The sequence below is a fragment of the Ooceraea biroi genome, chromosome 7 (assembly GCF_003672135.1).
Source record: "Ooceraea biroi isolate clonal line C1 chromosome 7, Obir_v5.4, whole genome shotgun sequence".
NCBI lineage: Eukaryota > Metazoa > Arthropoda > Insecta > Hymenoptera > Formicidae > Ooceraea > Ooceraea biroi.
The window spans coordinates 3,311,294-3,338,418 of record NC_039512.1 but is presented as its reverse complement, the minus strand read 5'-3'; the positions used below and the strand labels follow the sequence as shown (position 1 = coordinate 3,338,418).

The window sequence follows — 27,125 nt, the reverse complement described above, 5'->3', positions numbered from 1 at the left end:
GATCGAGCCGCTCTAATCAGGTCCGGCACGCCAAAAGGCGGCGAACGGAATGAGGAATGTTCCCAGACCGCTCTTCCTCGCGAGGTTCACGAAACTCCGTTTAGTGAAGCTATCCCGTCCGTAAATATTCCGCATTATTGTAAATATCCACATCTTCCTACATTTTTCGATGTGATGAATATCTTGAAAAATTTGTAGAAAATGTGTGAAATGTATGTGCATGCGATAAAGATATGAGAATACGGAACACTTTAGCGATTCTTCAATGTTATCCTATAAATTCCGAAATTATCTGGGATAAAGAAAGCTGTAAAAATCTCATGGACGGGTAGATATTTAGTACACAAGTGGCATAAGTATGCTTTTAAATCTAACGGTAGGAAATAAGGTATGCAAAAGGCGTACACGTTTTTATTCAACGCTCTGCAAAAATGTAGGAAAAGAATTTCAAGAAATTACAAAATTTTACAAAATAATTTTACAAAGTCTACAAAATACAATTGTAGGTAAAAACAAGATAGTAATTAATCAGTTCTTTCAAATCTATTTGGCGTAATCGAAGTTACGAAGACGATTCTGACAATCGAATCGTACGCATTTATCAAATCGATCCTTTTGAAAATTCGAGATCGAAATTAACAAAACATTAGAAATACAATTTTTAGAAAATTCGAAATAAAATTTATGAGAACAAATTATGAATTAAACTTTCAGGATATATTTCGCGTAATCGAATACTTCATGCGAGGGGGTGTGACGGACCCTCACGACGATCCTGAGCGTTCGCGCGCGCCGCAGCAGGTGAGAGAGAGCGCCATGGTGCGTTTTACTTTATTTTGTACATTCCCCGTGCGCGCTCGCGCGCGTATATGCCGATATGGTCTGAAATAAAATAAAATCGGATGGACCAAGCCTGTTACTTTCTCGGCGCAGCGACTCGTCGAGCCCGATCGGCGCACCGGGTATACCTGGTGACCCGAAAGCTCGGAGCGCACTGCCGCTCGCACCGGGCGTAAATTCTGGATAACGAGGCTGCAGCTTTTGGCGACTGTGGTAGAAAGTCCGCTTGTGCACACGCAGCCGCACGATTCGCTGCTTTTAACCGAAACATTATTTTCTCTTTATGCTTATGAGCGGTCACGCCGTCGCGCAAGCCGACAAACATTACTCGCCGCGTTTCCGGCACTAGGAAATGTTATATTAAAAAAAGGAAAAAGATACTTTAACGCTAGGCATTAATTTATGTCAAAAATGCGCGCGCGCGAGAGAGAGCTACTCTTTGTTCGGCAGTTCTCTGCAATTACACGCGAGCTTGTTTCTTTGAGCCTGGATGAGCGTGGATGTGTTGGTGTGGTTTTATGTTCAGTTTTATTACAGATTATTACAGATTACAGAGATGATATCAGTATTAAACAAATTTTAGATAAATATTAGAATTTTAAATGATTTTATGATAAATATTTTTTAATGAACAGTGCATATTTTACTTCGATGATTTTTTAGATGTGAAGATTACAGAATAGCTTTTTTCAGAAAAAAATTACGAATGCATCTTAAAATTATATATATTAGAATAATGATACTAAAGTTATAAACAAAGCAGTTTTTATTCACAAATTTTTGTCCGAATAACGTATTAGAAGAAAGTTTCAGTTTCGTCTCGCTTTCAAAAAATTTATGTAATCAAAGTTGATCTCGGATGGATGGCATAATTGATTGCTGTGTCAATAAGATGCTACCAGAAAAAAAGTAAAGAAAGAAGAACAGAGAAAAGCATATCGATTTTATTGATTGAGCATAATGTATCCCAGACGTGTTACTTTACGATAGAGATACGCATGCGAATAGCAGTCGTATCTTTAAATTACCCTCGCATAATTGATTGAGCAAATTTCGAAAGCGTCCTGCAGCGCACGCAAATTCGGCGAGTATAAAAAGTTTGATGAATCGCGATCGCGCGACACACGATCGTAGGCGAGGATCGATCTCGAGAAAGCAAGCACGATTATTCCGAAAAGGTCGGGCATTTGCATTTTTTGTCGTTTCTCACTGGCTCGCGCGAAGCTATGACCGTCGTCGATGGTCATTGGATCGCTGCAGCGCTTCCGGATGTTCGCCGGATCGCTTTTCCCTCTTTCCTGCACGCTTCGTGCGTTCCATGAAGGGGGCACCGAATACCGGACTTCGAGAAAGTTTTCTGACTTAATTGCAGTTAATTTGTCCCAAGTGTTGCGCCGCGCTTTGCAGTCGACGATCGCTTGACCGGAGTTGCACAAGACCCGCCATCCACACCCGCTATCGGCGTAGAAAGTTCCGGTACCGTCTGGTTCTCTTCTTCCTCCGCCTCTTCTTATTGCTTCTCCTCCTGCTCTTCCCCGTCTTCCACTTCTTTCCTGCTTTGGCAGGTGGCCTGGGAATGCCCGAGGAAAGGGTCCACCTTTGTGCGACTCGATGGAGGAACGCCTCGGCTTCTGTTTCACGAGAGAGAGAAGGAGAGATCAACAAAGAGATCGCGAGCCATTACGAGACCTCCTTTCCATCCTGGCGATCCTTTCCCTTCCGTGACTCCCGACTGCATCGATCACTCATTTTTGTCAAGAATCCGCGCAAGAAAAGCGGATTTCCTTCTATCCTCTCCGCCCCTCCAGTTCTCCACCCCACTGTCTGTGACGGGATGGACACTCGCCGGTGATATGGGCTTTCCGTTTATGAATTTTCAGAACGCTTTGCCACGCTTTGATTGAAGCGATAAATCGCGTCGGTTAACCGCCGCTCGATCTCGATCGGGTGAACTGACGAAAAACTTTGCTCCGATATCCAGTGCAATCTTTTACATCACGCCGTAATGTAACCCCACGGGCTGTTGGCGAGGCAGCGCTCTTACCAATTACGTCATTTAACATGAAAATAATTCCTCGTTAGATAATTCTAACAGTCGCGGGACAAGTAATGCGAACTTGCACTATGTAATTATTACTTAATATTAAAAAGTATATCGTATTGTTTTATAATATACATATAATTCATAGATTATCGTGACGAATTTAAAATTAAAAACAAAGAAAATTATAGATATACGTAAAAATTGCATTCGCTGTATGTATTTTATACGTCATAAAGATATTTTAGCAGCAATATCAATTTCGGTGATATAAATGAAATACATTCCAAAATAAATAGCAATATTATTGTCGCTGTTTTGAAGACAATTTGCAGATCGCATTGTTATGAATAACGACAATTGTGTATAAGTTTATGTACACGAGTAATTTTCGATGATGATGTATCTGCTTGACATGAACTCCGAAGATACGCCTCTTTGAGCCGGAACGAGATCGCGTGCTCATATCTCATAGCTCAATCTCGCATACGACTGTTAGACACGCGGTGGTGAGAATAATCCGGCTTTTCCACAATTGCGTACGCCATTATATTGTTCAATAATCGGAAACTGTTACTTCCTGCAGAGGCCACATCGATCATTCTCTCCATTGTTCGGAAAAGGCAGCGACGTGGGCGCTTGTTTCTCATCACGAAGTCTGAATTAATAGACGTTCAATTGTACCGAAAGTCTCTCGATAAACATCACTCTGACCTCAAGCTGAACGAGTCGCAAATTGCATTTCCGTTTGCCAAAATTTCATTTAAGATGCCCAAATCGACCGTGTAAGCGCCTTGCGCAACGTCTTACGTAAAGATTTCGCTTCACCAGAGGACCGATCTCAGATTTATACATCCCGTATCTCCGCCATGGCGATGTAATCGGTCGGATCTGTATTCGTCCGATTTATTTTATATTATAATAATATTACATAGTTCGCCGCGGTCGCTCCCGCTCTCACCGAATGCGCGAGCTCGAAACGTACTGACTCGGCCGATTAGCAATTTAATGAACGGAATAATCGCGCGGGGATAATTAGCATAATTTTACAGCGAAAACGCGATGCCGGCGATATAAAAATTATGAGTGTCAGCGAGATGGTGTTACCATGCATTTTACCGGTAATAGCACTTAGCGCACCTCGTTCCTTAATGCACCACGTGCAAGCGCGATCGGCAATTCGCGAACGATTACACGGATGAGATGAGTGTATGTACGAATGTGTATGTGTGAAGGACGATAATAGTTAACACGCGAGCCCCGGTTTGATCTGCTGAACGATATATCACGTTCCCAGGAGATTGCGATTTAATAACTGACTTTTTCCGTTCCGTTAATTGCGTTCTAACGACGCGTCAAAGGTTCCATACATCTTCCTACCGGAAGATTGCTTTTCCTCTGTCGGTTTGATGGATGCAAAATAAAACGCTTCGCGAGCAATAACATTTCCTTATCTATGTATTAATTAGATGCTAACCAGTGTCTTCGATGGCGGAAGCTGTATGCATCCGGAATTATTCGATTATTTATTTAACTAATAGTATGTATATTTAACCATTATCGTTAATGTTAACCATTTATATACATTAATATTAAATTAAAAATTATTTTGATAATTATTTTAAGTAAACAGTCTTACTAAATTAAATTTATTAAATTAAATAAATCTTTGAATTAAAAATGTCTATCTAGAAATATTAATTCTCTCATCATTCTATTACGTAACGTTTTATTAAAAAGAATGTTGATTATATATAAATATTGTGACTGTTATATAAAAATGATTTCTCAGAAAGTTGAAAATAATGAATTCTTGGTATCGGTAAATGCATTGCGATGTACGCGTTGGGATAGTGAGTCTTTCTAAGGAATGAGATCCAGTCACGTGCTTTGAAAAGGCAAGGAAGCAATTTGTCGAATATCTTCACTTTTACTCGGATCGCGGTGTATTCTTTACTATGTGGTCCACAGCCGACACAGATTATCACACACGCTTTAATCAAGTGAAGTGTAGCTCGACAGGGGATGCAGCGGGTAGGGGTAAAGGCTATATAAGAGAACGCACGTCTGCTTCGGTTTTATAGTAGAGCTAGGTTCTTTGTGTTGTGTCTGTATTTTTTGATATATTTGCGAAATGGTGAGTATGCCGTCTCTTAAATATTTCTAGTCGATTAGTTCAGTGGAGTAAAATACCGCAGATTATATTACCGTTTGCGGAAGGAATGCACACTCTTGCTAGCAAAAAGCATGTTTTATAACAGAGTCTTGGTCTCTATAGATACTTGGTGTGAAAAACTTTTTCTTTTAAGGAGTATTCATGAAGCGAAATTGTATGAGAAAGTATAATATTATAGAAACAGATTCTGTAATCCATAATATATTATGTCATACTAAAAAAAATTTTATTACAAATTTGAAAACATATAATATAAGAGTTTTAAATCTGTAAATTTGGAATTTATATAAAATATTTTGTTAACTGATTTACCAAAATTGACAAAAAGTAGAATTTTTTATGTCACATAAGTTGTGAAAAATTGTCTATTGTGTAATATGTTTTAATTGCAATAATTTTTAGTTAAACAATTTTCAAAAAGCATAGAAATTTAGTATAAATTATGATATGCAAAAACCATTCTGATTATTAAATCTACATTATTAAAGTTATACTTTACTAGAAAACTAAAATTTTTATTTATACTCTTTGCTATATATACAATATCTTTAAAGTTGTTGTAATTATTAACAACATTATTATACATTACGTTTAGAGACATGAAATTAAAACTACTCATTTATCAAATTGAAAGAAAAATTTCAATATAACTATACACAATTCATAAACTTCATCATTTCATATTATAATAAAAGAACATCACGAATAACGATTTCAATTCATACATTTGTCCCACATAAAGTAATCGCTTTTGCAAGTAACAATAATCGGCAACGCTTGCATGAATATTTCCGTGTTCGTGCGTGGCTTGTTTACGACACACGCGAGATGTGCCATAACGTGCGCGAAAAGATGCATGCAAACGCAATAAAAAAAGAAAGGGAGAGATGTATACTTGTGTGCGTGCGGTGATACACTTGTTTGGGGGGGAGGGGAGTGGTTTCGCCCCATTCGAGATGGGACGGCGCGCAATCTATATAAGAGTGGTCCATGCCGGATGTTTGACCCAGAACTTCGCGCGCAGTGAAAGTGTGCCCGGTGCAGATACGTATTCGCCGGAAACGATGATGGTGAACGCATAATACAATTAGTCGATAACGGACGATCGTTGATCAGTTCGCGTATAAATGAATCGATTGTTATTACGCATTATCTCTGGCACTTGATCTCCGATTAATTTTTCGTTCGACATTTCGTTATACAAGAAGACTAATTAGCTTAATTAAACTCTCATCAATTACATGAGACGTTACATGATAAATGACGAAGGAAAGACGTCGCGAGGAATTCACGACTCAGCGACTCTCTCATCAAAGCGTGTCGAAATCGATTTGAGCTGATATCTCATTGGCATGGCGTAGTTTTATGTCATTAGCGTTCTCGAAACTTTTTAAATGCGTAATGGTATATTTTCTGTACTTATATGCATCAAGAACGCAGTTAATTTTTTGCATTGAAAATATGTGGCGATCATGTTTCTTATATTCAGAAATTGTAAACGTTACTGCAGACTTCTGCAATAATTAGATGTCTGTTTGAAGAGGGACGCATTCGTATGATCGATAGTAATTTTAACTTTCACCTTCAATTGCAGAAAATCTACTTAATATTGGGTCTGCTGGTAACGGCTGCGTGTGCCGAGAAGAAAATTAATTTAGAGGACATAGAGAGGGATAATCTGAGGGCAGAGAACATAGCTAAGACCGAGAACATTCGGACTGATGAAACGAAGTACGTCGTAAAACCCAACATTTATCAGCAACAGTATCAGATATCAAGCCAGTATAATGGTTTAAACGCTCACTCAGAACCGTACGTCCCGGTCCAGCAACTACAAAACATAAAATATAGCGTAAGACACATCTAATTAATTAATTCATTAATTAAAAACTTATTTTAATTAATACACATAACATTCTTGTTTATCTTACATATTTTGTATTACAAGATTTTATATTATAGAAACTGTATACTATGAAATTCTTTTTTTGCATTATATGCATTTTCTGTTTCTGTTTTTATTTATAAGTTTTTTAATTTTATTACGGACAGCAAGTGCCACCCGAAGCGTATGTACAACACAATCAATACGCCGTACACGAGGTGCAATATAAGCAGCCGAATCAAATTTTGCCACAGCAGAATCTTCCGCCGCTGCAATATTATAGCGGATATCAACAGCAGGCGGAGATACCCACCAAAAGTGTTGTTCCCATCGCTTTTGAATCACAACGATTAAATTATCACCCGGAAGTGGTTGTAGGCAATCATATCCAGAGTGTTCAGCAAAAGGCGGTCACGGAAAAATATGCAAAACCCATCAATAAAGGTAGAAATCAAAACATATAAAATAATTCTAATATATCTTTTTTGATTCCTTTGTTTTATTATTTATAACTGTTTTTAACTTTAATCAGGTCTACATGAATATTTTATTGATTCTATTACAGAAAATTATGAAACTAAATATTATACAATAAAGAAAGAAATGTTGCAATGCTTAAATGGTTAGAAAAAGTAGTATTGCTTAAACCTGAAGAAAACACAAATCATTTAATAAAGATTAAATTTGCTTTGCTAATTATTGAAAGTAAATGCATAAAATTTGAATACACTTTCTCGTTTGCAGAACCTGTTTACGTCGATATCCCGATGACTCAGTTGCTTTCATATTATCCCCATCTGGATATTAATTCCCTAAAGACCGTCGGATTGGCGCAGTCTCCGGCTCAACAAATTTCCGTACCCGTATATACTCCCGTGTACAGTCAGAAACAATTGATACCACCTGTAAAAACACCCTACCCCTCGGTCGTGCCAACACCATTCACAACCAAAGTGAGTTTATTATTAAAATTAAAAGATCTATTTAATTAAAATGTTAATTAAATTTTAATACTCGAATTTAATAATTATATATTTCTTTTATATAAAAAGACATAGAATAATGACATATAAGATATAATTATATATATTAATAACATTTTATAAATCATTATAAAATATTAAAAAAGAAAAGTTAATTTATTACTAAAAATTTTGCGAATATTTCACATCGGTTTGCGAAAACTCATTATCGAAAGCTTCCAATCGAAATTTGCTGCGTCAATTTGCAAATTTATAGCATAATATTAATAGCGTTTGTCATATTATGTAATGCGTTTCAGGTAACAAAAGGATTGTCTCAAACACTTCCGCTCCCGTCGAAAAAGCTCGCCTCGGCTCCTCCTGTGCTGCCGACACCCTTATATATCCAACCCCAACCCCAACCTCAACCCCAATCGGTCACTCAAGGAAAAACGCTGTTGCACACGCAAGCCTACATCGTGCCTATGCAGCCGCAATATGTGCAGCAATTAGTTTACACGCAGCCGGGCATAGTTTACAGCGATCCCACTGCCGCTTATAGCAACCTTTACACTCGCATACCAGCGTACATTCAGGACAACTCTCTACACGGACAATCGAATCAGTACCAGGAGCAATCAGTAGCAGTGAATCAGTATCAGACCCAGCAACAGATATACGTTACACCGACGATCGGTCAGGAAGCACCGAAGGAAGTCCTGCAGGAACAGATTGGCCAGGACTTTCCGCAGACTTACGTGAAGGTTTGTACGACAGATCAGACTGGTTACTAATTACAGGTTTCTATTTTCTTTTTATTTTATAATATTTTAATAAAATATTATATATATCTAATCAAAATTATACGGACAGTTGGAACCTAAAAGGCGGTTGCCGGTGCGTGTATTTCAATTACTCAATTTATATTAATAGAATAGTATAATATAATATAATAATAGTAGTATAATATTCTTTTGTATAGTTTCTTTAGTCTTTAACTATCCGCTGAAGAGGATCGAAACAGGATCCTCTTCCTCAAAAATTCGACGGATTTGTACTACTACAATTGAGTGATTGAGATACGCGCATCGAAAATCGCGTTACAGGTTTTGTTTACTCATATAATTTTGGTTGAAAATCAGATTGAATTTAATTAAAGTAGATTCGATATGATTGACGTTCCTGAGACAGCATGACGTTTACGGTTTGCGTGACTGTTATATTTATAGGGCATTAGTCGAGTCGAGTTTTATACTGAAAATAACAGTTTTACATAACTGACACTTTAGTCACCTAGGTAATTGGAGATTTTAATTACGAGTGACATCGTTAGCGGACTAATTAGCATAGTTTAATTAGCTTCCTCGCCGCGCAGTACCGCTGTCGTGTATCGCATACAACATGCATTTTCCACTCGCGCAATGGTTTTTTTATATTTTATATTTTTTATATTTTAACAAATAAATATGTGGCGTTCTTATAAAATGAATTAGTAATTAGTAACTTGCAATAGATAAATAATTACTATTATTGAAATTAAAAATAACAAATAAAAATAAAATCTACTAAAAAATACTATTAAAAAAATAGAGGAATATCCAATTGCGGGTTTTATAACAATTGTAATAATCAAAAGCGTAAAGATCACAAATTTCAAAGAGAAATAAATTGTAGAAATTTAATAGAATTTAATAGCATATAACAATTTAAAAATTTTACTACGTAATATTAGATATTTGTATGTGTGTATGTGAGAGCGATCGAGCTGGTTTAGAGTTTTCTTCCAAGCGTTTCGCAACGTGAGACAGTAACTTAAACTTTACCTGGCGTTTCAACAGCAGGTGGCCGAGGAGCCGAAAAGTTACTTCGTGCCGCCGCAATTGCCCGCTGAAAACTTTAAATCCGCCGTCACGCAATTGGAGCCCGTTCCCTCCGAGGATGAGCAACCGTTGCCGTTGCAAGATCACTCCTTGCCTTCGGCACCAAGATCGCTGCTGGACTCATACATCCCAAGCAAGATCATCGCCGCGCAGGACAGCGCTAGGTACGGCTATAAGGGAGTAACAAATGAGGCACACGTTAAAGTTTGTTATTACCGTAATTACCCGCCGTAATCGTGTCGTTATAGGTATAGGGAAAGGCCGATAAAACTGGAGGGGGGGTTTCTCCCGTCGAAAGTGAATTTCGCACTTAAAAAACGCAGGTCTGAGTGACGCGGCACGCCGTGTACGCCATAACGATTGACGAATGTCACACCTAAGGGTCAGTATCAGTTGGAGAAGTCGATTACGATTAAACAGTGCGATCACGACGAACGAGGCACACGTGAACGACATGAAGGATGTGCCGCCCGGGAAAGAAAGAGAGAGAGAGAGAGAGCGGCGGCATCATCGCATCTAGTCTCTCATCGAAGATTATTGCGCACATTTTTGTACTGTTTTCTTTTACACTTTTGTAGACGCCCTGCGGTAAAACGGCGTATTTTGTTTACGATTTTTCAATAAAATTTTGTAATGAAAGATACCTCGTGGCATTCATTTCTCAACCTGCAAAAGTCGAGGGATGTAACGTAACAGCTTTATAAATGTTATTTTGATATCTTACTAACTGGTTTAATTACTTTCATATTTTGCTGTCTTCGCGTGTACGTACGCGATGTTACTTGCATACTCCGCTCCATACTTAATTAATAATAAATCTATGTTTCTCGTATTTGCGAATTACTGATGAATAATATCTTCTTTATTTTAAGATATATGTATAAAATATACGTACAATATTTTTTATACATGTTATTTAATCAATTTTTACAAATCAAATATTATTTGATTCCTGCCCATACTAGCATTTGGATGCAATCTTACTATGTAAGTCGTATCGCATCATACAATTCTTTCCATATTCAAGATTTTCATTTCTTATTCTTTAAATGTATTTCATACATATTTATAAATAATTAATCATAAATAGTATATAATTTCTTTAAAAAATTCAGGTATGAGATAAATTAAGTCAATAAACCATTAAGCCATGAAAATCACGCCATATGGAGGCCAAATACACTTTTCTTCGCAGGTTTAGACTGGACGACAAGGTCATACTTTTATTACGACAGAACTAATGTATTACCTGTTAGGATATTATTAGACTGTCCACATGTAGTTATTTCATAAGTTTACATAACTACAAGACTCTACTTCACTCTGCCATCAAGTGAAAAAGGAAAATCGAAGCAGCACAAAATTCTATTTATTACCTCAACGATCAATGCGTTCAATAGGCTCGTATGAAATACCTACGTTGATTAGCGGCGAACTGACTTACGAAGTTACGAGCCGCATTGAAATGCACCACATTGACATCGGGAAACTACACACATACCATGGGAAGTGTGCCTAATCTGTCGAGGAACATGCGTACACGTAACTATTTACGCGAACGCGGTATATCAGCGTTCGAGTCCGCACGAGAAAGCTGACGGAGCGACGGAGATGAGCCCAACGGTGTAGACGCGCGGAATTAATCGCTTGAAATTTTCATTGCTGCTTCGCAACTTTATCATTATCCCCCGGTAAACGTGCTTTCTTTTTGCGTAAGCGTATGATTTACCGCGGGATCTTGCGCGCAGAGACGATGTGCGCTCGTACGCTGAAACATTGAACGCGCGCGGCGCACGTGGTACCTTTGAATTTATGATAATTCATGCTTCTGCTAAACAACGCGCCTTATAAAATCGCTGGATTTCTCGCAGATAAGGCTCTAATTCCATGTTTCAGCCTGGTGGTTCGCCGGCGCGCGATCTGCGGCGATCCACATTGATGCGGATCTGAATTATGGGGCGATGTGTGCACGTACGCGATCGCGAAGAAAGCTTGCACGATTGGCAGCACGCCGATCTGCCAGACGTCGCTACGCTACTGGCAGGTGTCTTCCCGTATCGAACGCGAATAGCGTTCGTCTCGCTGTGGTGAAACTATAATGACGGTGTCCTTCTCGCACCAGGGAGCGAGGGCATATAAGGTGGGATGTTCTGGCCTCAGCTTCATCAGTACCAAACACACACGACAAGTCCGCCAAGCCAGCAGGTTTAAGGTCGGTCGTCATGAGTCTTGCTAGAATACGCGTAAGTACCTGAATTGAAGTTATTCTGCACGATCAGCTCTCTGTGCTATCTTTCCCTTCACTCAAACCCTTCTTCCGTTTCCTGTCGAATGACTGTAACGTTAATAATGTTTATTACTGTCATGAAAGATTTTAATTGTGCCTCAAACAGAATTCTCGCACATCGTTGCATGTATTAATTACTGCAGCGATTCTTTCAATAATTTAGTAATCCTCATCAAAATCTGTGAGAGATTTTAAATGTGCCTCAAACAGAATTCTCGCATAGTTTTGCATGTATTAATTACTTCAGCGATTCCTTCAATAATTTAGTAAAGCTTATCAGAATTCGTGAAACTTTGTGACAATGTTAACAAGAGACAAGAGGTGATGGCTTTTTATTAATAAAATATGCTAATAAAATAGAAATGTATTGCTTTTTCGTATTATCTGTTTTCCTATTAACATTTTTCTTTAATTTTTATCTTATTTTTTACTTTATTCCATGGGAAGCACGTTTTACTAACAATGGCGGCTCATATAAGATCAATTATATTACCATTAACATAATAATTACATCCTCTATTTCTACAACAATATAATCGTAACAAACAAATCGTATCACCATTATGCTAAACCGATATTTTACGCGCATAATCCAAAATTAACTCCGGTGAGAATAATGTTATCGATAAAATTGATCGCACGGAAAGTTAGTGCAGTGTACCAGCTGTTCCACGTAAATTCAATAATCCCCTTCGATTTTGAGGCTTTAATGCCGAAAATCCGTAGGAAATATTTTAACAGGAATGCACAGGTGGAGAGCCACGCAATGTTGCTCCAAAAATTCTTTTTTCCCCGATCAATCGATCGCTTCCGGGATTCGGCCGGACGTAATTGCGGTGAAAGTGCTTCGGATTTTTCTCCGAGCGACGTCTCGTACGAAGAGACGCGACGATAAAGCAGCAGATACTCTTGAGTAAGTCAGTGAAAGTCCGTGAGGATGAGCTACGCATCATCCCGTCATCGAGCGGTCCGCTCGAGCATTTCGGCATTAGGTAACGAGCGGTTTCATGCCGCGACGACGCGACGTAACGAGATCCGCATGAAATTTGACAATTCCTCGATCGATTGCGACACGGCGCTCGCATTTCTTTTTTACGTTTGTGTCGCCAGCACGCGTAGTTGCGATTGACGAATGTCCGCACTTCGCCACTTTCGACCGACACGTGTCCTTTGTGAGCGTGTGTCGAATATTTATTTCGAAATTATTCAGGGTCATTAACAAAAATTAGTTTGCAGCTTGACGATATAACTGGTTTAAAGAAATGAAAGCAAACTCTGACACGCGATGTGTTCAATCTGTTCGAATCGAATCGGAATCCGATCAGAGCGTTTATGTCGATATTTTTATGTTTACTGGTATCACAAATGTTCAATAATTTTCGCATTTGCTTTTTTCTGAAAAAGGATTTTTGTATATGAAATTAAATATTATAATTATTATTATATTATTTTTCTTTTTAGCGAATTATCAAGTTTATTTCGAATATTTCCTTTTGGACAGATGTATTATATCTGAAAGTATCTGATTTTACAACATAAAATAATTGGACATTAAATTATTTATATTATATATCTGACGCTTTGTTTCATTTGCATTAGTATTATTTATACATATATGATACGCTTATCGCGCTTTCTTCGCTCACCTAGTTTCAATCGATATTTTAATGAAACATTTTCCTCACCGCATAATCAGTTTCTTTTAACTCATTGAGACGTCATTAGCAAATTCCTATCGGTCCGGTTTACGGTTGTTTGTACCTTTATCGCTCAAGCGGAAAGTAATGTTTTCAGCCATGTATCGTCATCTGCGAATGGCGACGTGGACGTTTGAAGAAAGCGGTGAAAATCGTAAGCGCGCAACGAATGAAACCCGTTTTAACGACGCGCCGAACGACACACTTGACTCTGACCCTACAAAAGTATCTTTCTTGCCCCTCTCGCTCCGATAACATCTCCTCAAGGACGCAATGCATTCTTATCACCATAATTACATTCATAATCGGATTATCGCGCTCGAAGGACGTCCGACAAATAATTCGTAAGCATGATGTCGGATTTACGCGCGTTTTAAAGTGCTCATTCTTGCTACGAAGAAATTCAAGCGGATTTTTCTTCGGGATTACAACGCGATCGCGCAAATACGCGCCGGGAGGGGAGAGGTGAAAGCGAGATCGCCATCGCCGAAGCATCGGGATCGATGACCAATACATTGTTACGTCTCTTTCTGGCACCGATTCCTTACACGTGGCCCTGACTTTCAGATCGCCGCATTCTTACTGGTTCTCGGACTCTGCAACGCGGAAACCACCGGAAGCGGAGAGATCAAGGTGAACGACTCGATCGGGCGTTCTGTCGGCACTGCCGACACCCCGAGGTCGGATGCTGGGAGTAGCGAAGGGGCGCGGGGAGATGATGAGGACGGGGAGGAGGACCTGCCAATCTTACCACCAATAATCTTGCTGGACTTTGATAACGGCACGCAGAGCGACAATGCGACCGATGATAAGTCAAAGCGCACCGTGAACAACGACCTCGGCTACGGCTTCGATCGGAACGCCCTGCACGCACCGCGGAAGTATAACTACTACTTCCCCGCCGGGAAGACCACCGTGAGCATTGAAGAATCCATCAGCCCGTTCTTGCCGCGGACTATCATCGAGAAGGTGCCGGCGAACGATCAGAGGTCGAGTTCCTTCTCCAGACCCGGGCAGCAGGAGAACAGGCCTGCCCCTGCAACGTCGACTCATCAGAATCCCGCGAACTTCCGCTATCACGATCAGATGAAATCCCGACCGGTGTTCGGGCTGCGAACGAAGCTGACGAAGATCTCCAGCCCCGAGCAGTACGGAGGATTCTCCCCGATCGCAAGACCCACCGAGACGTACGCGGAGTACCAGGGCGAAGCTTATGCATCCACCACGCAGCAGCCCGTAGTGTTCAGCCGCACGGAGGAAGCGGGTTACGCCACTGCAAGGCCACACGGTGGTCAAGGTTACACAGTGTCTGGCTCGAGTCGGTACACCTACGTCACGCCGAGTCCGCAGTCATATGTCGAGGTGCAGTCGCAGCGGTACCTGGGTCAGGGTAGCCAGAATACGATAAACGTGCAAGGTTACTCCAGACCGGCGCAGGCCCCGGTGGAATCATCGACACCTAATTCCGTCGATCCCAGCGTCTTCTTGGAGAGTGTGCAGTCGAGGCTAAATCCTCAGGATTATGCTCGACCGGGCACGAACGCGGTGGAGTCGTCAACGCCCACACCCAGCGAAGGTGTGGAGAGTGCAGGAGCGTTCGCCAATCTGCCCAGGTACACGGTGGAAAACGGCGTCCGGTATGAGAACAAGATATTCTGGAAGTATCCGGACGGCAGGGTGTCCGACGTGCCGCCCATGACGTACGAGACCTACTCGGAGTACCCATCATTGGCTGCGCTGCAGGCTGACAAGTCCTCTCAGGACGCATCGCAGATCTACGAGTCCGGGCCCATAACGAACAGCGTGCTGTCCCAGGGCCCGGTACAGTTCCCGCTGGCGCCGGAGTCGGGGAATCCGCCGACTCCGTTTATCTCGGCCGATTCATTGTCCAATTTACCGCAGCAGCAGGTGTACCGATTGGGCTATCAGAATCTCGTCAGCCAGAAGCAGATTGTGCCCCAGCAGAGCAAGGCTGGTAGTGGCCCCGCCCCTGCGTACACGGCGTCCTCGACCACTTCTCCACCACCCAGGAGTTCCCTCAGGTCGACCGGGAAGAATCAGAAGAACCGGCACGAGCCGCCGAGGCGACCGATCCTGAAGTACATGGTGAACAGCCCAGATCCGGAGTACGCTGCGCCTTACACCATGCAGAATGCTCCAAGAAGCACGCCGCCCGTTCAGTCAGGTAAATTGACACTTTACGTCTTACTGAATCATGTATTTGAGAGAGGAAAGAGAAAGATTGAAAGAGAAGAAAAGAAAAAAAAGAGAGTGGAAGAGAGAGGAGAGAAAGGATGATGGAGGGAGGGAGGGGAGGGGCAGAGAAATAAATTAATTTGACCAACGCTCGTCTGCTATGAATACGGTTTACGGCTATGAATTCTGTGAGTGCGCCGATTGTCGCGAATATACTATGAGCGATCGTTCCAACATTGTATTATTTTTAGCTCGCGGGAACTCAGCCAGGAAGACCAACGCGGGTGGCAGGAACCTGGACAACTATTCGAACTTGCAATACACGGATTTGCTGAACTACAACCCATCGATCTCGCAGTACATCAAGAACCCCACGTCCATTCTCAACGTACAGCCCACTTTCGTGCAGGCCGGGAGCTCCCTGATACCAGTGATCATCCTGAGAGTGGACGGCGTGCCGCCCATTCAGCCCAAGGCCACGCCGAACGTGAACTTGAAAGCCCTCCTGCAGCAATATCTCGTCCAGTATGCCAAGAGCATCGAGGAACTAGCGCGACCGTCCACTTACGATCTTGGTAACGATCAGTCCTCGAAGGACCAGGCATCGTACGCCACAACTTCTCTGCGGGAACTCGCGCGATTGGCACAACCTGGCGGTCAGGATCTTCTCGGCAATCCTACGGAGTCCTACATTGGCAAATCGAGCTATGAAACGAGCAATTTGGATGTCGAGAGGAGTCCCGCGGGAAGCAGATTCGGCGAGCGTACGGCGGCCAGACCGAAAGTCAAGAGCGTGCAGATTCTGGAGGATCCGAGATTCAATTATAGAGTTAAGAATTAAATTGCGCGTAATCGAGGAAGAGTAAGGCCGCGCAGGTATCTCTTGATTTTCGTGTCCTGTTACTATGAATTTTTATTTTAATTTTATCAGAGACATAATGTAAAGGCATCGCAAGTTTGAAAATGCACAGTCATGTTACTAATTGACATTAATAATCGCGATGAAGACGGAGAGAGATTTTAATTTAAGAGCAGGAGAGGTTTTAATTTAAATTGAAGTCTTTATTTGCATTGAAAAAGATAATAATTACGTTATAAATTACATTTAAATATAAAATGTAATTTAAATATAAAATTATTTATCTACATTTTAATATAAAGTTATATATTAATATGCAGATAAATAATTATATGGCAGAACACGAAAGTGAAGACGGAACGATTAATCGATATGGCGATACGATATTAGCTACCGGCAATGACACTAAACCCGAAATATAGAAATTTTCGTATGGAAAAGTATTTTCTTTTTGGTACTATTTTCTACATGAAAATATATGTATTATAATAATAATGTACATATATATATATATATCTACATATTTGGCACACTACCATTTAAATTTTGCTGAGACGCTTCGTGCCATGAAAAGATTTAAGAAAATGACAAGAGAAGAGAGGACAATCGATAATCGGACGCTATGTAGTGATAGTATTTAATATGGGATTGTGCAATATATTATAATGTATACAATATGTACCTGCGCTACTGATTTACCGAGGATTCGCGGAGTCTGTTACTATCTCCTATTATTCTCGAGAAAGCAGTAGTAACCAAAGCACACTCGCTGCTTTGCGAACGTACCTATGAAAAATTAGCCAAATTTCCATACTTCAGAAAGGTACCTTATAAATCATAGTGCTTAAGGTAATCACAACTTGTATACTGCATTATTATAAGCCAATAAAATAAGCAGATAAGGAGTGTTTTTACACAAATTGGGCTTCTATCATTCGTGCCTAAAACTGTTGTATTAATTCCGGATGCTATAAAAACTTCTTAATGTTCTATACTTTTTAAACCAACTAAATTTTCAATTTGCATTTTATTAATCATGTTTTGTTTCCTGAAAAAAAACATTTTCTATATAAAATTTCCGTATGTACATTTTGTGCTATATTTACCAGTAAGTTATGCTCCCTTAAATGTATGGTGATATATCCTATTAAATAAAGTTAGTTGCAAGCGTAAGTCCATCAAGAGTAGAAAGCTATGTACTAGCAGTTACACATACATATGTATATCTAAAAACTGTATTTAATCAGAATGTATAACTGCTAATTACATGTACATAGCTTTGTGCTTTGCTCTATTTCCAGTTTCTTTTGAAAACATTTCGTTCAGTACTTCTTTTATCCATAATTTTACGTACAGAAAGGATGCTTTAGTGAAAGAGACACGAGATCATTAAAACCGAAACATATCTTGCCATAAATGTAATAAAAAATACCTCTAACATTATAAAGAAAAAAATACAAGAAAAAAGAAAGGAAAAGTAGAAAGAAAGGAAAATTCTCTTCAAATTGGTCACAGAAAAACTATGTTTAACCGAACATCCGACAATTCCAAGACACCGTATACGGCACGCCACAGCAGCGTACGTACGTATCATCTGATTATCGGAAAAGTCGGTAAATACCCCTTTTACCGGAGCGCACTTGTTAACTTTTCCCCATGCGATCCCCCTACGATGTACATGTACATATAAGTAAAGTAAAAGTGTCCGCCCAGGTAATAGGAATTGTTATCGATCTGCGTGGTGCACATTAGCGATCATCGGGTGCAATTACGTTGGCTCGATATTACGAGCGGCGCGCTAAAAGCTCTCCCCTCGTGCGCTCTTCTCCATTTTTCCTTTCTTTTCCTCCCTTCCATAAGCGTAATTCCCGAATTAGCGTGAGGATACCGGCACGCTGGCGCGCGCAGATACGTATCGATGTGACCGGTGCCGTTGAACCAGGCAATTAACATTAATTGTCTGGCAGCCGTGCATAAAGGATGCCCAGCCCGCTATGGTCGCCGTTAATTCCACGTTTTCACAAGGAGAGGCTTCGCCGATGATATCTGCGCGTTCTCGACGTACACGCGCTGGCACGGCAATTAAACGCAAAGCGTTAAGCTCGGCCACGAGCGACCACCACACGCGGGGAAAGACTCTTTGTCGATTCTTCGTCTGCACGTCTGCGGACATGCACCTTCTCCGCGCCTCGGAGACGACGAACACGGCATCGAGAGGAGGAGTGGGCGCACCGGGCGTAATGCGTGTGTTCTAGAGCGCAGAAATCAGGCGGGAAAGGTACTGGCAGGCCACGGCGGGGGGAGGAGGCCGAATCCTCATCGTATCCTCCTGAGCTCGGACGCAGCGGACACCGAGATCTACGTGAGACTCCGGAAATGAAGAACGCAGCAGTATCGATGATTCATCAGCGATGGTCATCTGCTTGAATGGATCCCACGGTGCGTTTGCAAGTACCTGTGCTGATCTATCAATTGGCGGATGTCCCGCGATGGTTCCCATAAAACCGTGATTATCCCCTGCGTTTGATATATATCTAATAGATCGCAGTCCTTGCGCGCGAACTGGGAGCAGGGTGATTCCGTTGGTCGGACGAGCGCTAGAGTATTATAGAGTATTTGGATAGTGCAGAGAAGAGGAAGAAAAAAAGAGAAAAAAGAAGGGAGAGAGCAGCAAAATGATATCTCTGCTTCCGTAGATGGTGATTCCGGTGTGCTCGAGTTCCATAGTAATGATGAGCGGCCACATCCCGCGCGCTGCGCACGCCGGACAATAATTTCTCTGGGCGCGCTCGCGTGTCGCGAATGAAAGTATCCTCTCCGCAGCCGTGCGGTCTATAGGATAATATTTAGAACGATATTTTTCACTCCTGGCCACCGGACTGTATAAAGAAAATCGCGTATCTAGTATGTGGCTCAGTACTCGCGTGGAGGCTCGCCACGCAGGGTCCTTTACTATCCAGACGAGGATACGGGAACGGATGCTCGCAATCCACATGTGCAACGCAAAGTATATGTAGTGTGACACACACCGGTCTTTTTTAGTCGTGATTTCCGTTCTTGATCTCTGCAGGAGCTCCGACGAGAGTCAGCACGTTGGACAAAAATGATTTTGTATTATGTAAGTACTCGAATCTCTCGGGGTACTCTGTGACAGTGTGAAGTTCTTCGTTGTGCTGTGAGAAAATTGATCGCTTCATTCTCGTGCGGATAAATAAATAAATGAGAAAAAAAGGCTGATGTATTGAAAATTTCATACGATTCATGCGAGATGATGAACGTCATGTCGTGATATTTCCGACTCGAATGACGTATCTCCTCGATATATGTGAAAAGCAGTGTGAAATATTTTTGCGATTTGATTATTTGAAAATGCACATATAATATATATTTTACATAATATTTCATTTATATAAAATTGTATATAATATTTATATAGCATAAAATATATAAAGAGGAAACGTGTTGGAAAAATTGTACTGTTTTAATTGTTTTTTATGATTGCGTGACCACAAGATAATTTAGTTATTATTTCGAATTTTTTCCGTTTTTCTGGTATTGTACTGCACCGTTGTGGAAATATTGGTTTTGCACCGCAGCAGAAATTACATTGTATAATCTCAAATATTTTTAATATTTTTCCATATTTTTCGCGTTTTTAACATCTCTTGCACTTTTTATTATTGCGTGTTAATATGAGTATTATACTTTAAATACAATGTAATTAATGCATGTTTTTGTTACAGCTCTATTAACACTTTGATAATGGAATTAATAAAATATGGTTGAATAATTTTTTCTTCTTTTACTTTAAAATTTATAATAACTTTTGTAACTAACGACATAATTTTAGAATCAAGGCACAGTTATTTATTCTCATTTATTGCATGTATTAATGAAGCAAATGAAATTAAAAATAATAGTTGTTTTCCAATATTAATAAAGCTAATTTAATGTATATTTTTAGAGATACTTTAATATTTACATCACAATAGTTTTATGAACGCTTTTGATAATTACATTTTCATATAAAACTTGATTTAACATTTTCTATATATCACACAATCAATGTATGTATCTATCTTTCTTTCTCTCTCACTCAATTAAATAATGGAATTCGACGAACTGAAATAAATTCGAGACTGAGTAAATTAATTATATTTTAAGTTATGGAAAGATTACCACATATACTATATGATTTTATTGTAGTTAAACGCTTTCGAAATTTGATCGTCAAAACTACTGCCAATTAAGTAAAGACATGCGCATTAACGATGTTCATTTCAATCGACAACTTCGACCGACTTGTTTAACGGTAGGCATGAAGAATTACATATCTTAAATTGGCTATGTTTTCTCCGCAATTACTTTTCACCGACACTCTCTAGGCGGTCGGGTTGTGCATTAGTTTGTCGGTAAGTTTCTGCATTTTATAAAGGAAAAAGTCATTCACAATGCAGATTGTCCCGCGTGCATCAAGAATTGCATTTTGCTGCGATAGCGAAATTGCTAAATTAACAATCATGCTCGTATGGAGACCCATTACTGTCAAACGGACTCGAATGCTTATGAATCAGTGAGAAAGTCCACGAAGATTTGCTTCCGTGCACATCCAGTCCTTATTTCTATCGCACACGCTCGCATTTTACTTTTCTAGTCTGCTTTTCTTTTCTAGGTCATCTCCTTGACGAAACAGCAATTATCACAGCTTACTAACATGTAGCAGCTATCCAAACTTTGCAATGCATATGATGCTTTCTTTTTAGTAAAACTCGCCATGTTATAAGATATCGCAATATAAGATCTTTAAGATATCATGCTTTTACAGCATCATTATTTTCGGTATTTTATTGTTAGCTTAATATTAATTATGTTATTATGAAGTTAATTGTGTAAAATACTGCAAAAATGTATGCAAGTTTTTAATAAGAAATTCTTTAATTTGATTTATATAATAGTTTCAATAGTAATTCATTTATAACAAGCATTTTTAAAGAAGCAGTTTTAAACCAAGTTTTGCGTTGCACAAATCATTTTACATCATATGTACATACTATATGTATATATTATATCATATATTATTTTATATACTCTTTTTTAATATATTTTTCACATTTCTATATGTCATTTAGCGGTTTACAACATTTTTACTTAATTAGACTTAATTAGAATTTTTATGAAGTATACAAATTTGTCACTTTTATCTCAAATTTTTACTTTAAAGTTAATAACGCCTTTCCATTTCGTTTAGGTGATATTGCTATTTCTCAGCTGGCCGCTGTCAAGATGCACAAAAGACGTCGGCTTAAATAGCGAAGAGATATTCGATCAGCTCGCGACAGCGTCAGAAAATATAGCACACGCAACGAGACAAACGAACGAAAGCCTGAACCATCCTCGGGAACAACTTTCCAGCGTATCGTCGTCACTAGACGCAACGCTGCACTATGAAAACTCTAACGGTTTCGTGCCCATGATACCGTCCGTATCTCCATCGTACGATCCTGATTCGTCATCGTTACGGCCCACTGATCTCGGGGATAACCGGTCTGAGCGGAACAACGCAACGAATGCCGTAAGTGCACCGAATAACTCGGACACGAGGGACGAGAAAAAGCTCGAGGAGGACTTAGCGTACTCCTCGGAAGCGAGGATCTTTCTGAGTTTCCCTGGATCGCTGACCAACCGCAGGTCTTTCGATTTCCAGGCGGCCGGACCGAATGAGTTTGAGCTGCTGAAGGTCAGCAACGACACCCCCGCGGTGGCTAATTACAAGGATTTCTACGAGAACATGCGCGGCACGGTGAACACCGACAGCACAGAGATTGACGAGTCGTCCTCTTCAGGGCGCGGACAGCGGAGCAAGGAAATTGAGGGCTACGGGCACGGCTATGGGAACCCATACGCTCAATTCTACACGTATAACAACGCGCAAGATGCGAAGAAAACCACTTACGAGCAGGAGAAAGTCACCGGCAATTATCGTCTGCAGGATACCGCGAACTACGACGGTCACGGGCAGAGCACGACCAAGAAGAATGCAGCGGTGGCAGCGGCCCCGTCCTCATCAAGGACGAATTACGGAGTCAACGAACTCGGTAGCACCCACGGCGGAACTTACGACAACGTGGCGGAAGCGTCAAAGACGCATCACAGGTTCTCGAGACCGGTGGTGGTCGCCGAGCCGAGCAATTACAAGGTGGACACGAAGTTCAGCAGCCAGCTGAGAGGCGCCAGCTCGGATAATGACAACTACAAAACGTCGCGGAAGTTGGAATCTTCCAGCGCGGAAACGTCGGAGCACTTCGAGGCTTACGGCGGCAACGACAAGCAGCGCAGTTATGTTCACTCGGACGACTCCAGGAACTTGTCGGACGAGAGCGTGGAGTACGTCGAGCGGCCGAGGGTGAGGGTGCAAAAGACTCGCAGACGTCCCGCGTCGCAATCTGATTCCACGCGGAAACACCCTAAGGAACACCAAGTCACGGACCAAAGCACGGAGGAGCAGGACAAGGTGCATAAGTACAACTCGTCGAAGCTGAAGCCACAGCGATACCGGGTGAAAGCGAACCCGTGGGCCAACGATCCGACCGCGAGTAACCTTGACGAGAGCGTGGAAGACGCCAGGCACGACTCCCGCGGTAGCGGCGCGGGCACGAAGAGCGCGAAGGTGCACCACGCGTCTCGGCCGAAGCACATCGGCACGTGGAGCCACATCTCGCCGAGCCTCGAGATCTCGCACTCGAGCGGAATCGAGCTGGATCACGTGGAGAAGCCGAAGTACGTCGTCCCTGTCAAGGTGAACATCGTACCGTTGGCGAACTTCGATCACGCGACTGCGCTCGGCAACAGCCAGGGCTTCGACGTATCGAACGCGATGCTGCAGAATTTCGTGACCACCGCGCCGATCAGCGCCTTCAGCACAACTGCGCCCATCTTGAGCACGCCTAGTCCGGTCCTCGCACAGAATCTGCAGGCGCTGCAGAAGAACGTGCAAAATCTGGGGGTCTCGTCTTCAGTGCCGGACGTGATTGTCGGCCAGAGCAGCTTCCAGAATCCCGTGCAGACGGTTCTGCTGTCGCAGCCGACCGGCCAGATAAAGATCGCGGACACCTTGAGGACGAACTACCACCTGCCAAGCACTATGACGCCGGTGTTCGCTCTCACGTCTAGCCTGACTCCGGCCTTGCAGAGCGTGCCGGTTCAGAGTGACGTGACGCCGCGAACGACCTTTGCCGTGACGTCAACCCCTGCGCCGGTCGTTCAGCAGCTGCCAGTGAATCAATTGCAGCAGCTGATCGTACCGCAACCGACCATCCAGACATTCCTGCAAGCTCCTTTCCAGACAGGCTCGGGGTACCAGATCCAGGTGAATCCTCATGGACTACAGGGTCAGAATCTTGTCAATCATAACTTGCAGGTACAGAGCTTGCCGACGACACCGACGCTGCTGTCCACTCAGCCGGAGAGCAGGATTAACCCAGAGTCCGCGGATTCACAGGGCAAGAAGGACGCGTACTCCACGTCCGGTACAAACTTCCTGGCCTCGGCGAGTCTAACCGTCGGTCAAAACGAACAGAAGCAGGCGACTAACACCAACTCGTACTATCTGCAGCAACCGGCAAACCCACTGGAGGGCGTGGTGAACCAGGTGAACGTCAACATGACGCCAAAGACAAAGACGATCCTTCAAGCGACTCAAGTGATACCGACCATCATACAGCCCGGCACGACTTTGAATGGCTTGGCTGTGAACACGCAGCAATTGGTTCCAACTAATCACAACCTGCAAGACTCCAATCTTATCCTGCAACGGCCGCGAGGTTACATCAAGCTGCAGACCGGCAGCGGCGTGGACAATGTTGCACAGCAACAGTTACAGGTTCAGTTGAACAAGCAACTGGTGAAGAGCAACCGGTTGCCCAATGTGATCCTGCAGGCTGCCGATAGCACAGCCAGCCACTCGAACAGTGTAAACAATGCGGTCGGCATTTCTTCTTCAGGTAGTGCTCACCTTCCGAAGGTAGGCATGAAGAACGTGGAGATCATAAATCCAAACATCAAGCCAAGCCCGATCGACACGACTGTGAACATGTTTGAGACGATGCACTATCCGACCACGTTCTTAACTACGCCTATCCCGATCTTCAGCACGGTCACTCCAATCACTCCACATACCATCAATCTTCAGAGCTTTGTGGACTCGCTGACGGAGAGCGGCGCTAAAAGCAAGCAAGTTGGCACCTTGGACTTGAAGCCGTCGCAGAATCAGGAACGACCAGTGTTCAATCCCATAAACTTTGTGCCCAACGCCGACATCATCAAAAACCAGAACACTCTGAACAACAGGTTACCCACTAACGATCCTGTTCAGCAAGGCTTGAACCTAGTGCCAGTCATGCCTGGTGGAAACTTTTTCAAGCCGTCGCATACAGCGCAGAACGAGCTGGTGCTGAAACCAAAGCTGGCTTCGGACCTGCAGAAGTACGCCGAGGAGATGTTCAAGGAGTCCCTGAAGACGATGTACAACTCGCAGAAGTGGAACAACGACAGGAGGCAGCAGCAGGCGAGCAGCCAGAACAATTCTGAGGCGAGCGACTTGGCGAAGCTGAGGACGGAGCTACAGAAGTTGCGAGCTTCTCTGTCGGAAAACAAGTACAGGGACGTCCTCGAGGCGCATCAGAGCGAGAACAAGGTGCGCGCGACCGACGCGCCCAAGTTCACCAAGTCCGGCAGCAAGAAGCCGGAGATGCTGCTGGCGACCCTGGAAAACATACTGAAGACTCGACCATCAGGACCGATACACATTTTCCACGGCACTAACCGACCAAATCACAAGCATAAGCCTCCCGGAGATTCGGACTTTGATGGTGACTTCCACGATGACTTCGGCAGCGCCAGCCACTTGACGGAATATCTCACGCCACCAAGACAGAACTCCTTCCACAAGAGCCCTTTCCACGACAAGCCAAAGAAACGACCGGGATCATCGCGGTTCAAGAACGGACCACGGAAGCCGATAAGATCGAAGCACTCGCCGCCCAGGTCCGGATTGGAGGCATCCTCCAGCAACATAGACATCCATCTAGACGGCCCGCGTTATTACGAGTCACCATTCGAGCACGATAGCTTCGAATACAATTCTAGGCACCAGTCGTTCTTAGACGCGTACCCGTCGCTCACCACGTCGTCGCCGGAAATCTTCAGCAAAATTCTGCGCGAATTGAAGTCGTCGAGCAAGGAGTACGACATCAACCATCCCAGGATGCACAATCTCCTCGGCCTGCTGATGAAGAATAAACAGTTGCCGACCAGGAGCACGCAGAACTATTTCCGCGACAATGGCCAGCTGGGTCAGTACTTCGAGAGCCAGAAGCGCCGGCAAGCGCTGCAGTTCTTCGACGACAACCTGAGAGATTACCTGGAGAGAGCTGACGTTACGTCGCAACAGACGTCCGGCCCCAACAGGAAGGTCTATTCAGGGAACGGTGCCGCGTAAATCCGCAATCAAAAGTACAAGCGACACGTCGAACGCTCGCTGGATCTGCGCGTGACTCGTAAATCCGCTCGCGAGAGAAAGAAAAAGAGAGAGAGAGAGAGAGAGAGGGACTAGCATTTAGGTTGTAAGTACATTTACCCTGCTCGGCGATTTCTTCCCGTCCACTTTACGTATAATATACATTAATGAAAGCTGCATCGCGCGCGCCAGCATCGATCGCGCCGCTCACACTGGGTGTCTTAATTACAGCAAACGATATTTTATACGGAAGTTGTAAAAATCGATCGTGGGTTTCGAACGCGTTCGCACGGAACACTCGGGTTCGGGGGAAAGGAAATTCATCGATTGTCTTGGAGACGTTAGCGAGTACTGTATTACATTGTACTGTATTGGTGAGGATGGTATTGTATGTACATATTAACTTAAACAGAGAAATACACACGTATTGTTATTTTTACGGCGTTTTTTACGGTCTCTGCGTTTTCCACCCAATTTCTCTTCTCTTTCATTTATTATTAATTTCCTCGTTGCGGAGGACGTAAATCAGGAATAAAAATTGGATCATGTCTTTCATTGAGAAATAATGCAGCGGATTTAATTAGCAGTAAGTATTTAATAATATTATTCAACTAGCTTTAAATAATGAAATAATCGTGTAATAAAGCATAAATATTTTTTATTACTTTGCATTTAAATTATTTTTTGTTCGATATTAGAATCGTGTCAGTTAACAGAAATGTGTACGTTAAAGTTTTTCGGTAAATTCTCAAGTTATAGAAAGAAGGAAAGAAGCATTCACATCTTAT

The 27,125-nt window shown here is 42.2% G+C and overlaps 3 protein-coding genes across 3 annotated transcripts; all 3 read left to right on the top strand.

Annotated features, from left to right (window-relative positions):
* Positions 1-5,327: 5,327 nt before the first annotated feature.
* Positions 5,328-10,425, top strand: LOC105277601 (DNA translocase FtsK). The gene is made up of 6 exons (XM_011336060.2): positions 5,328-6,909; positions 7,110-7,386; positions 7,687-7,895; positions 8,225-8,668; positions 9,743-9,948; positions 10,033-10,425. The coding sequence occupies exons 1-6, from the start codon at positions 6,613-6,615 to the stop codon at positions 10,115-10,117; spliced, it is 1,518 nt and encodes a 505-aa protein (XP_011334362.1). The 5' UTR covers positions 5,328-6,612; the 3' UTR covers positions 10,118-10,425.
* A 3,859-nt stretch (positions 10,426-14,284) lies between these two features.
* On the top strand, positions 14,285-17,050 carry LOC105277602 (the record flags this gene model as incomplete). Its single annotated transcript, XM_026971051.1, has 2 exons — positions 14,285-15,953; positions 16,216-17,050. Coding segments are annotated over 2 exons (2,259 nt in total), but the record flags the coding sequence as incomplete, so codon positions are not given.
* A 2,876-nt stretch (positions 17,051-19,926) lies between these two features.
* LOC113562306 lies at positions 19,927-26,779 on the top strand. The gene is made up of 2 exons (XM_026971322.1): positions 19,927-19,941; positions 22,072-26,779. The coding sequence occupies exons 1-2, from the start codon at positions 19,927-19,929 to the stop codon at positions 26,317-26,319; spliced, it is 4,263 nt and encodes a 1,420-aa protein (XP_026827123.1). The 3' UTR covers positions 26,320-26,779.
* Positions 26,780-27,125: the final 346 nt, after the last annotated feature.

Coding starts and splice junctions, on each gene's coding strand:
- LOC105277601 (XM_011336060.2), top strand. CDS start 6,613: ATGATCGATAGTAATTTTAACTTTCACCTTCAATTGCAGAAAATCTAC. Junction 7,387..7,686: donor TGCAAAACCCATCAATAAAG/GTAGAAATCAAA, acceptor TCTCGTTTGCAG/AACCTGTTTACGTCGATATC. Junction 8,669..9,742: donor TTCCGCAGACTTACGTGAAG/GTTTGTACGACA, acceptor GCGTTTCAACAG/CAGGTGGCCGAGGAGCCGAA.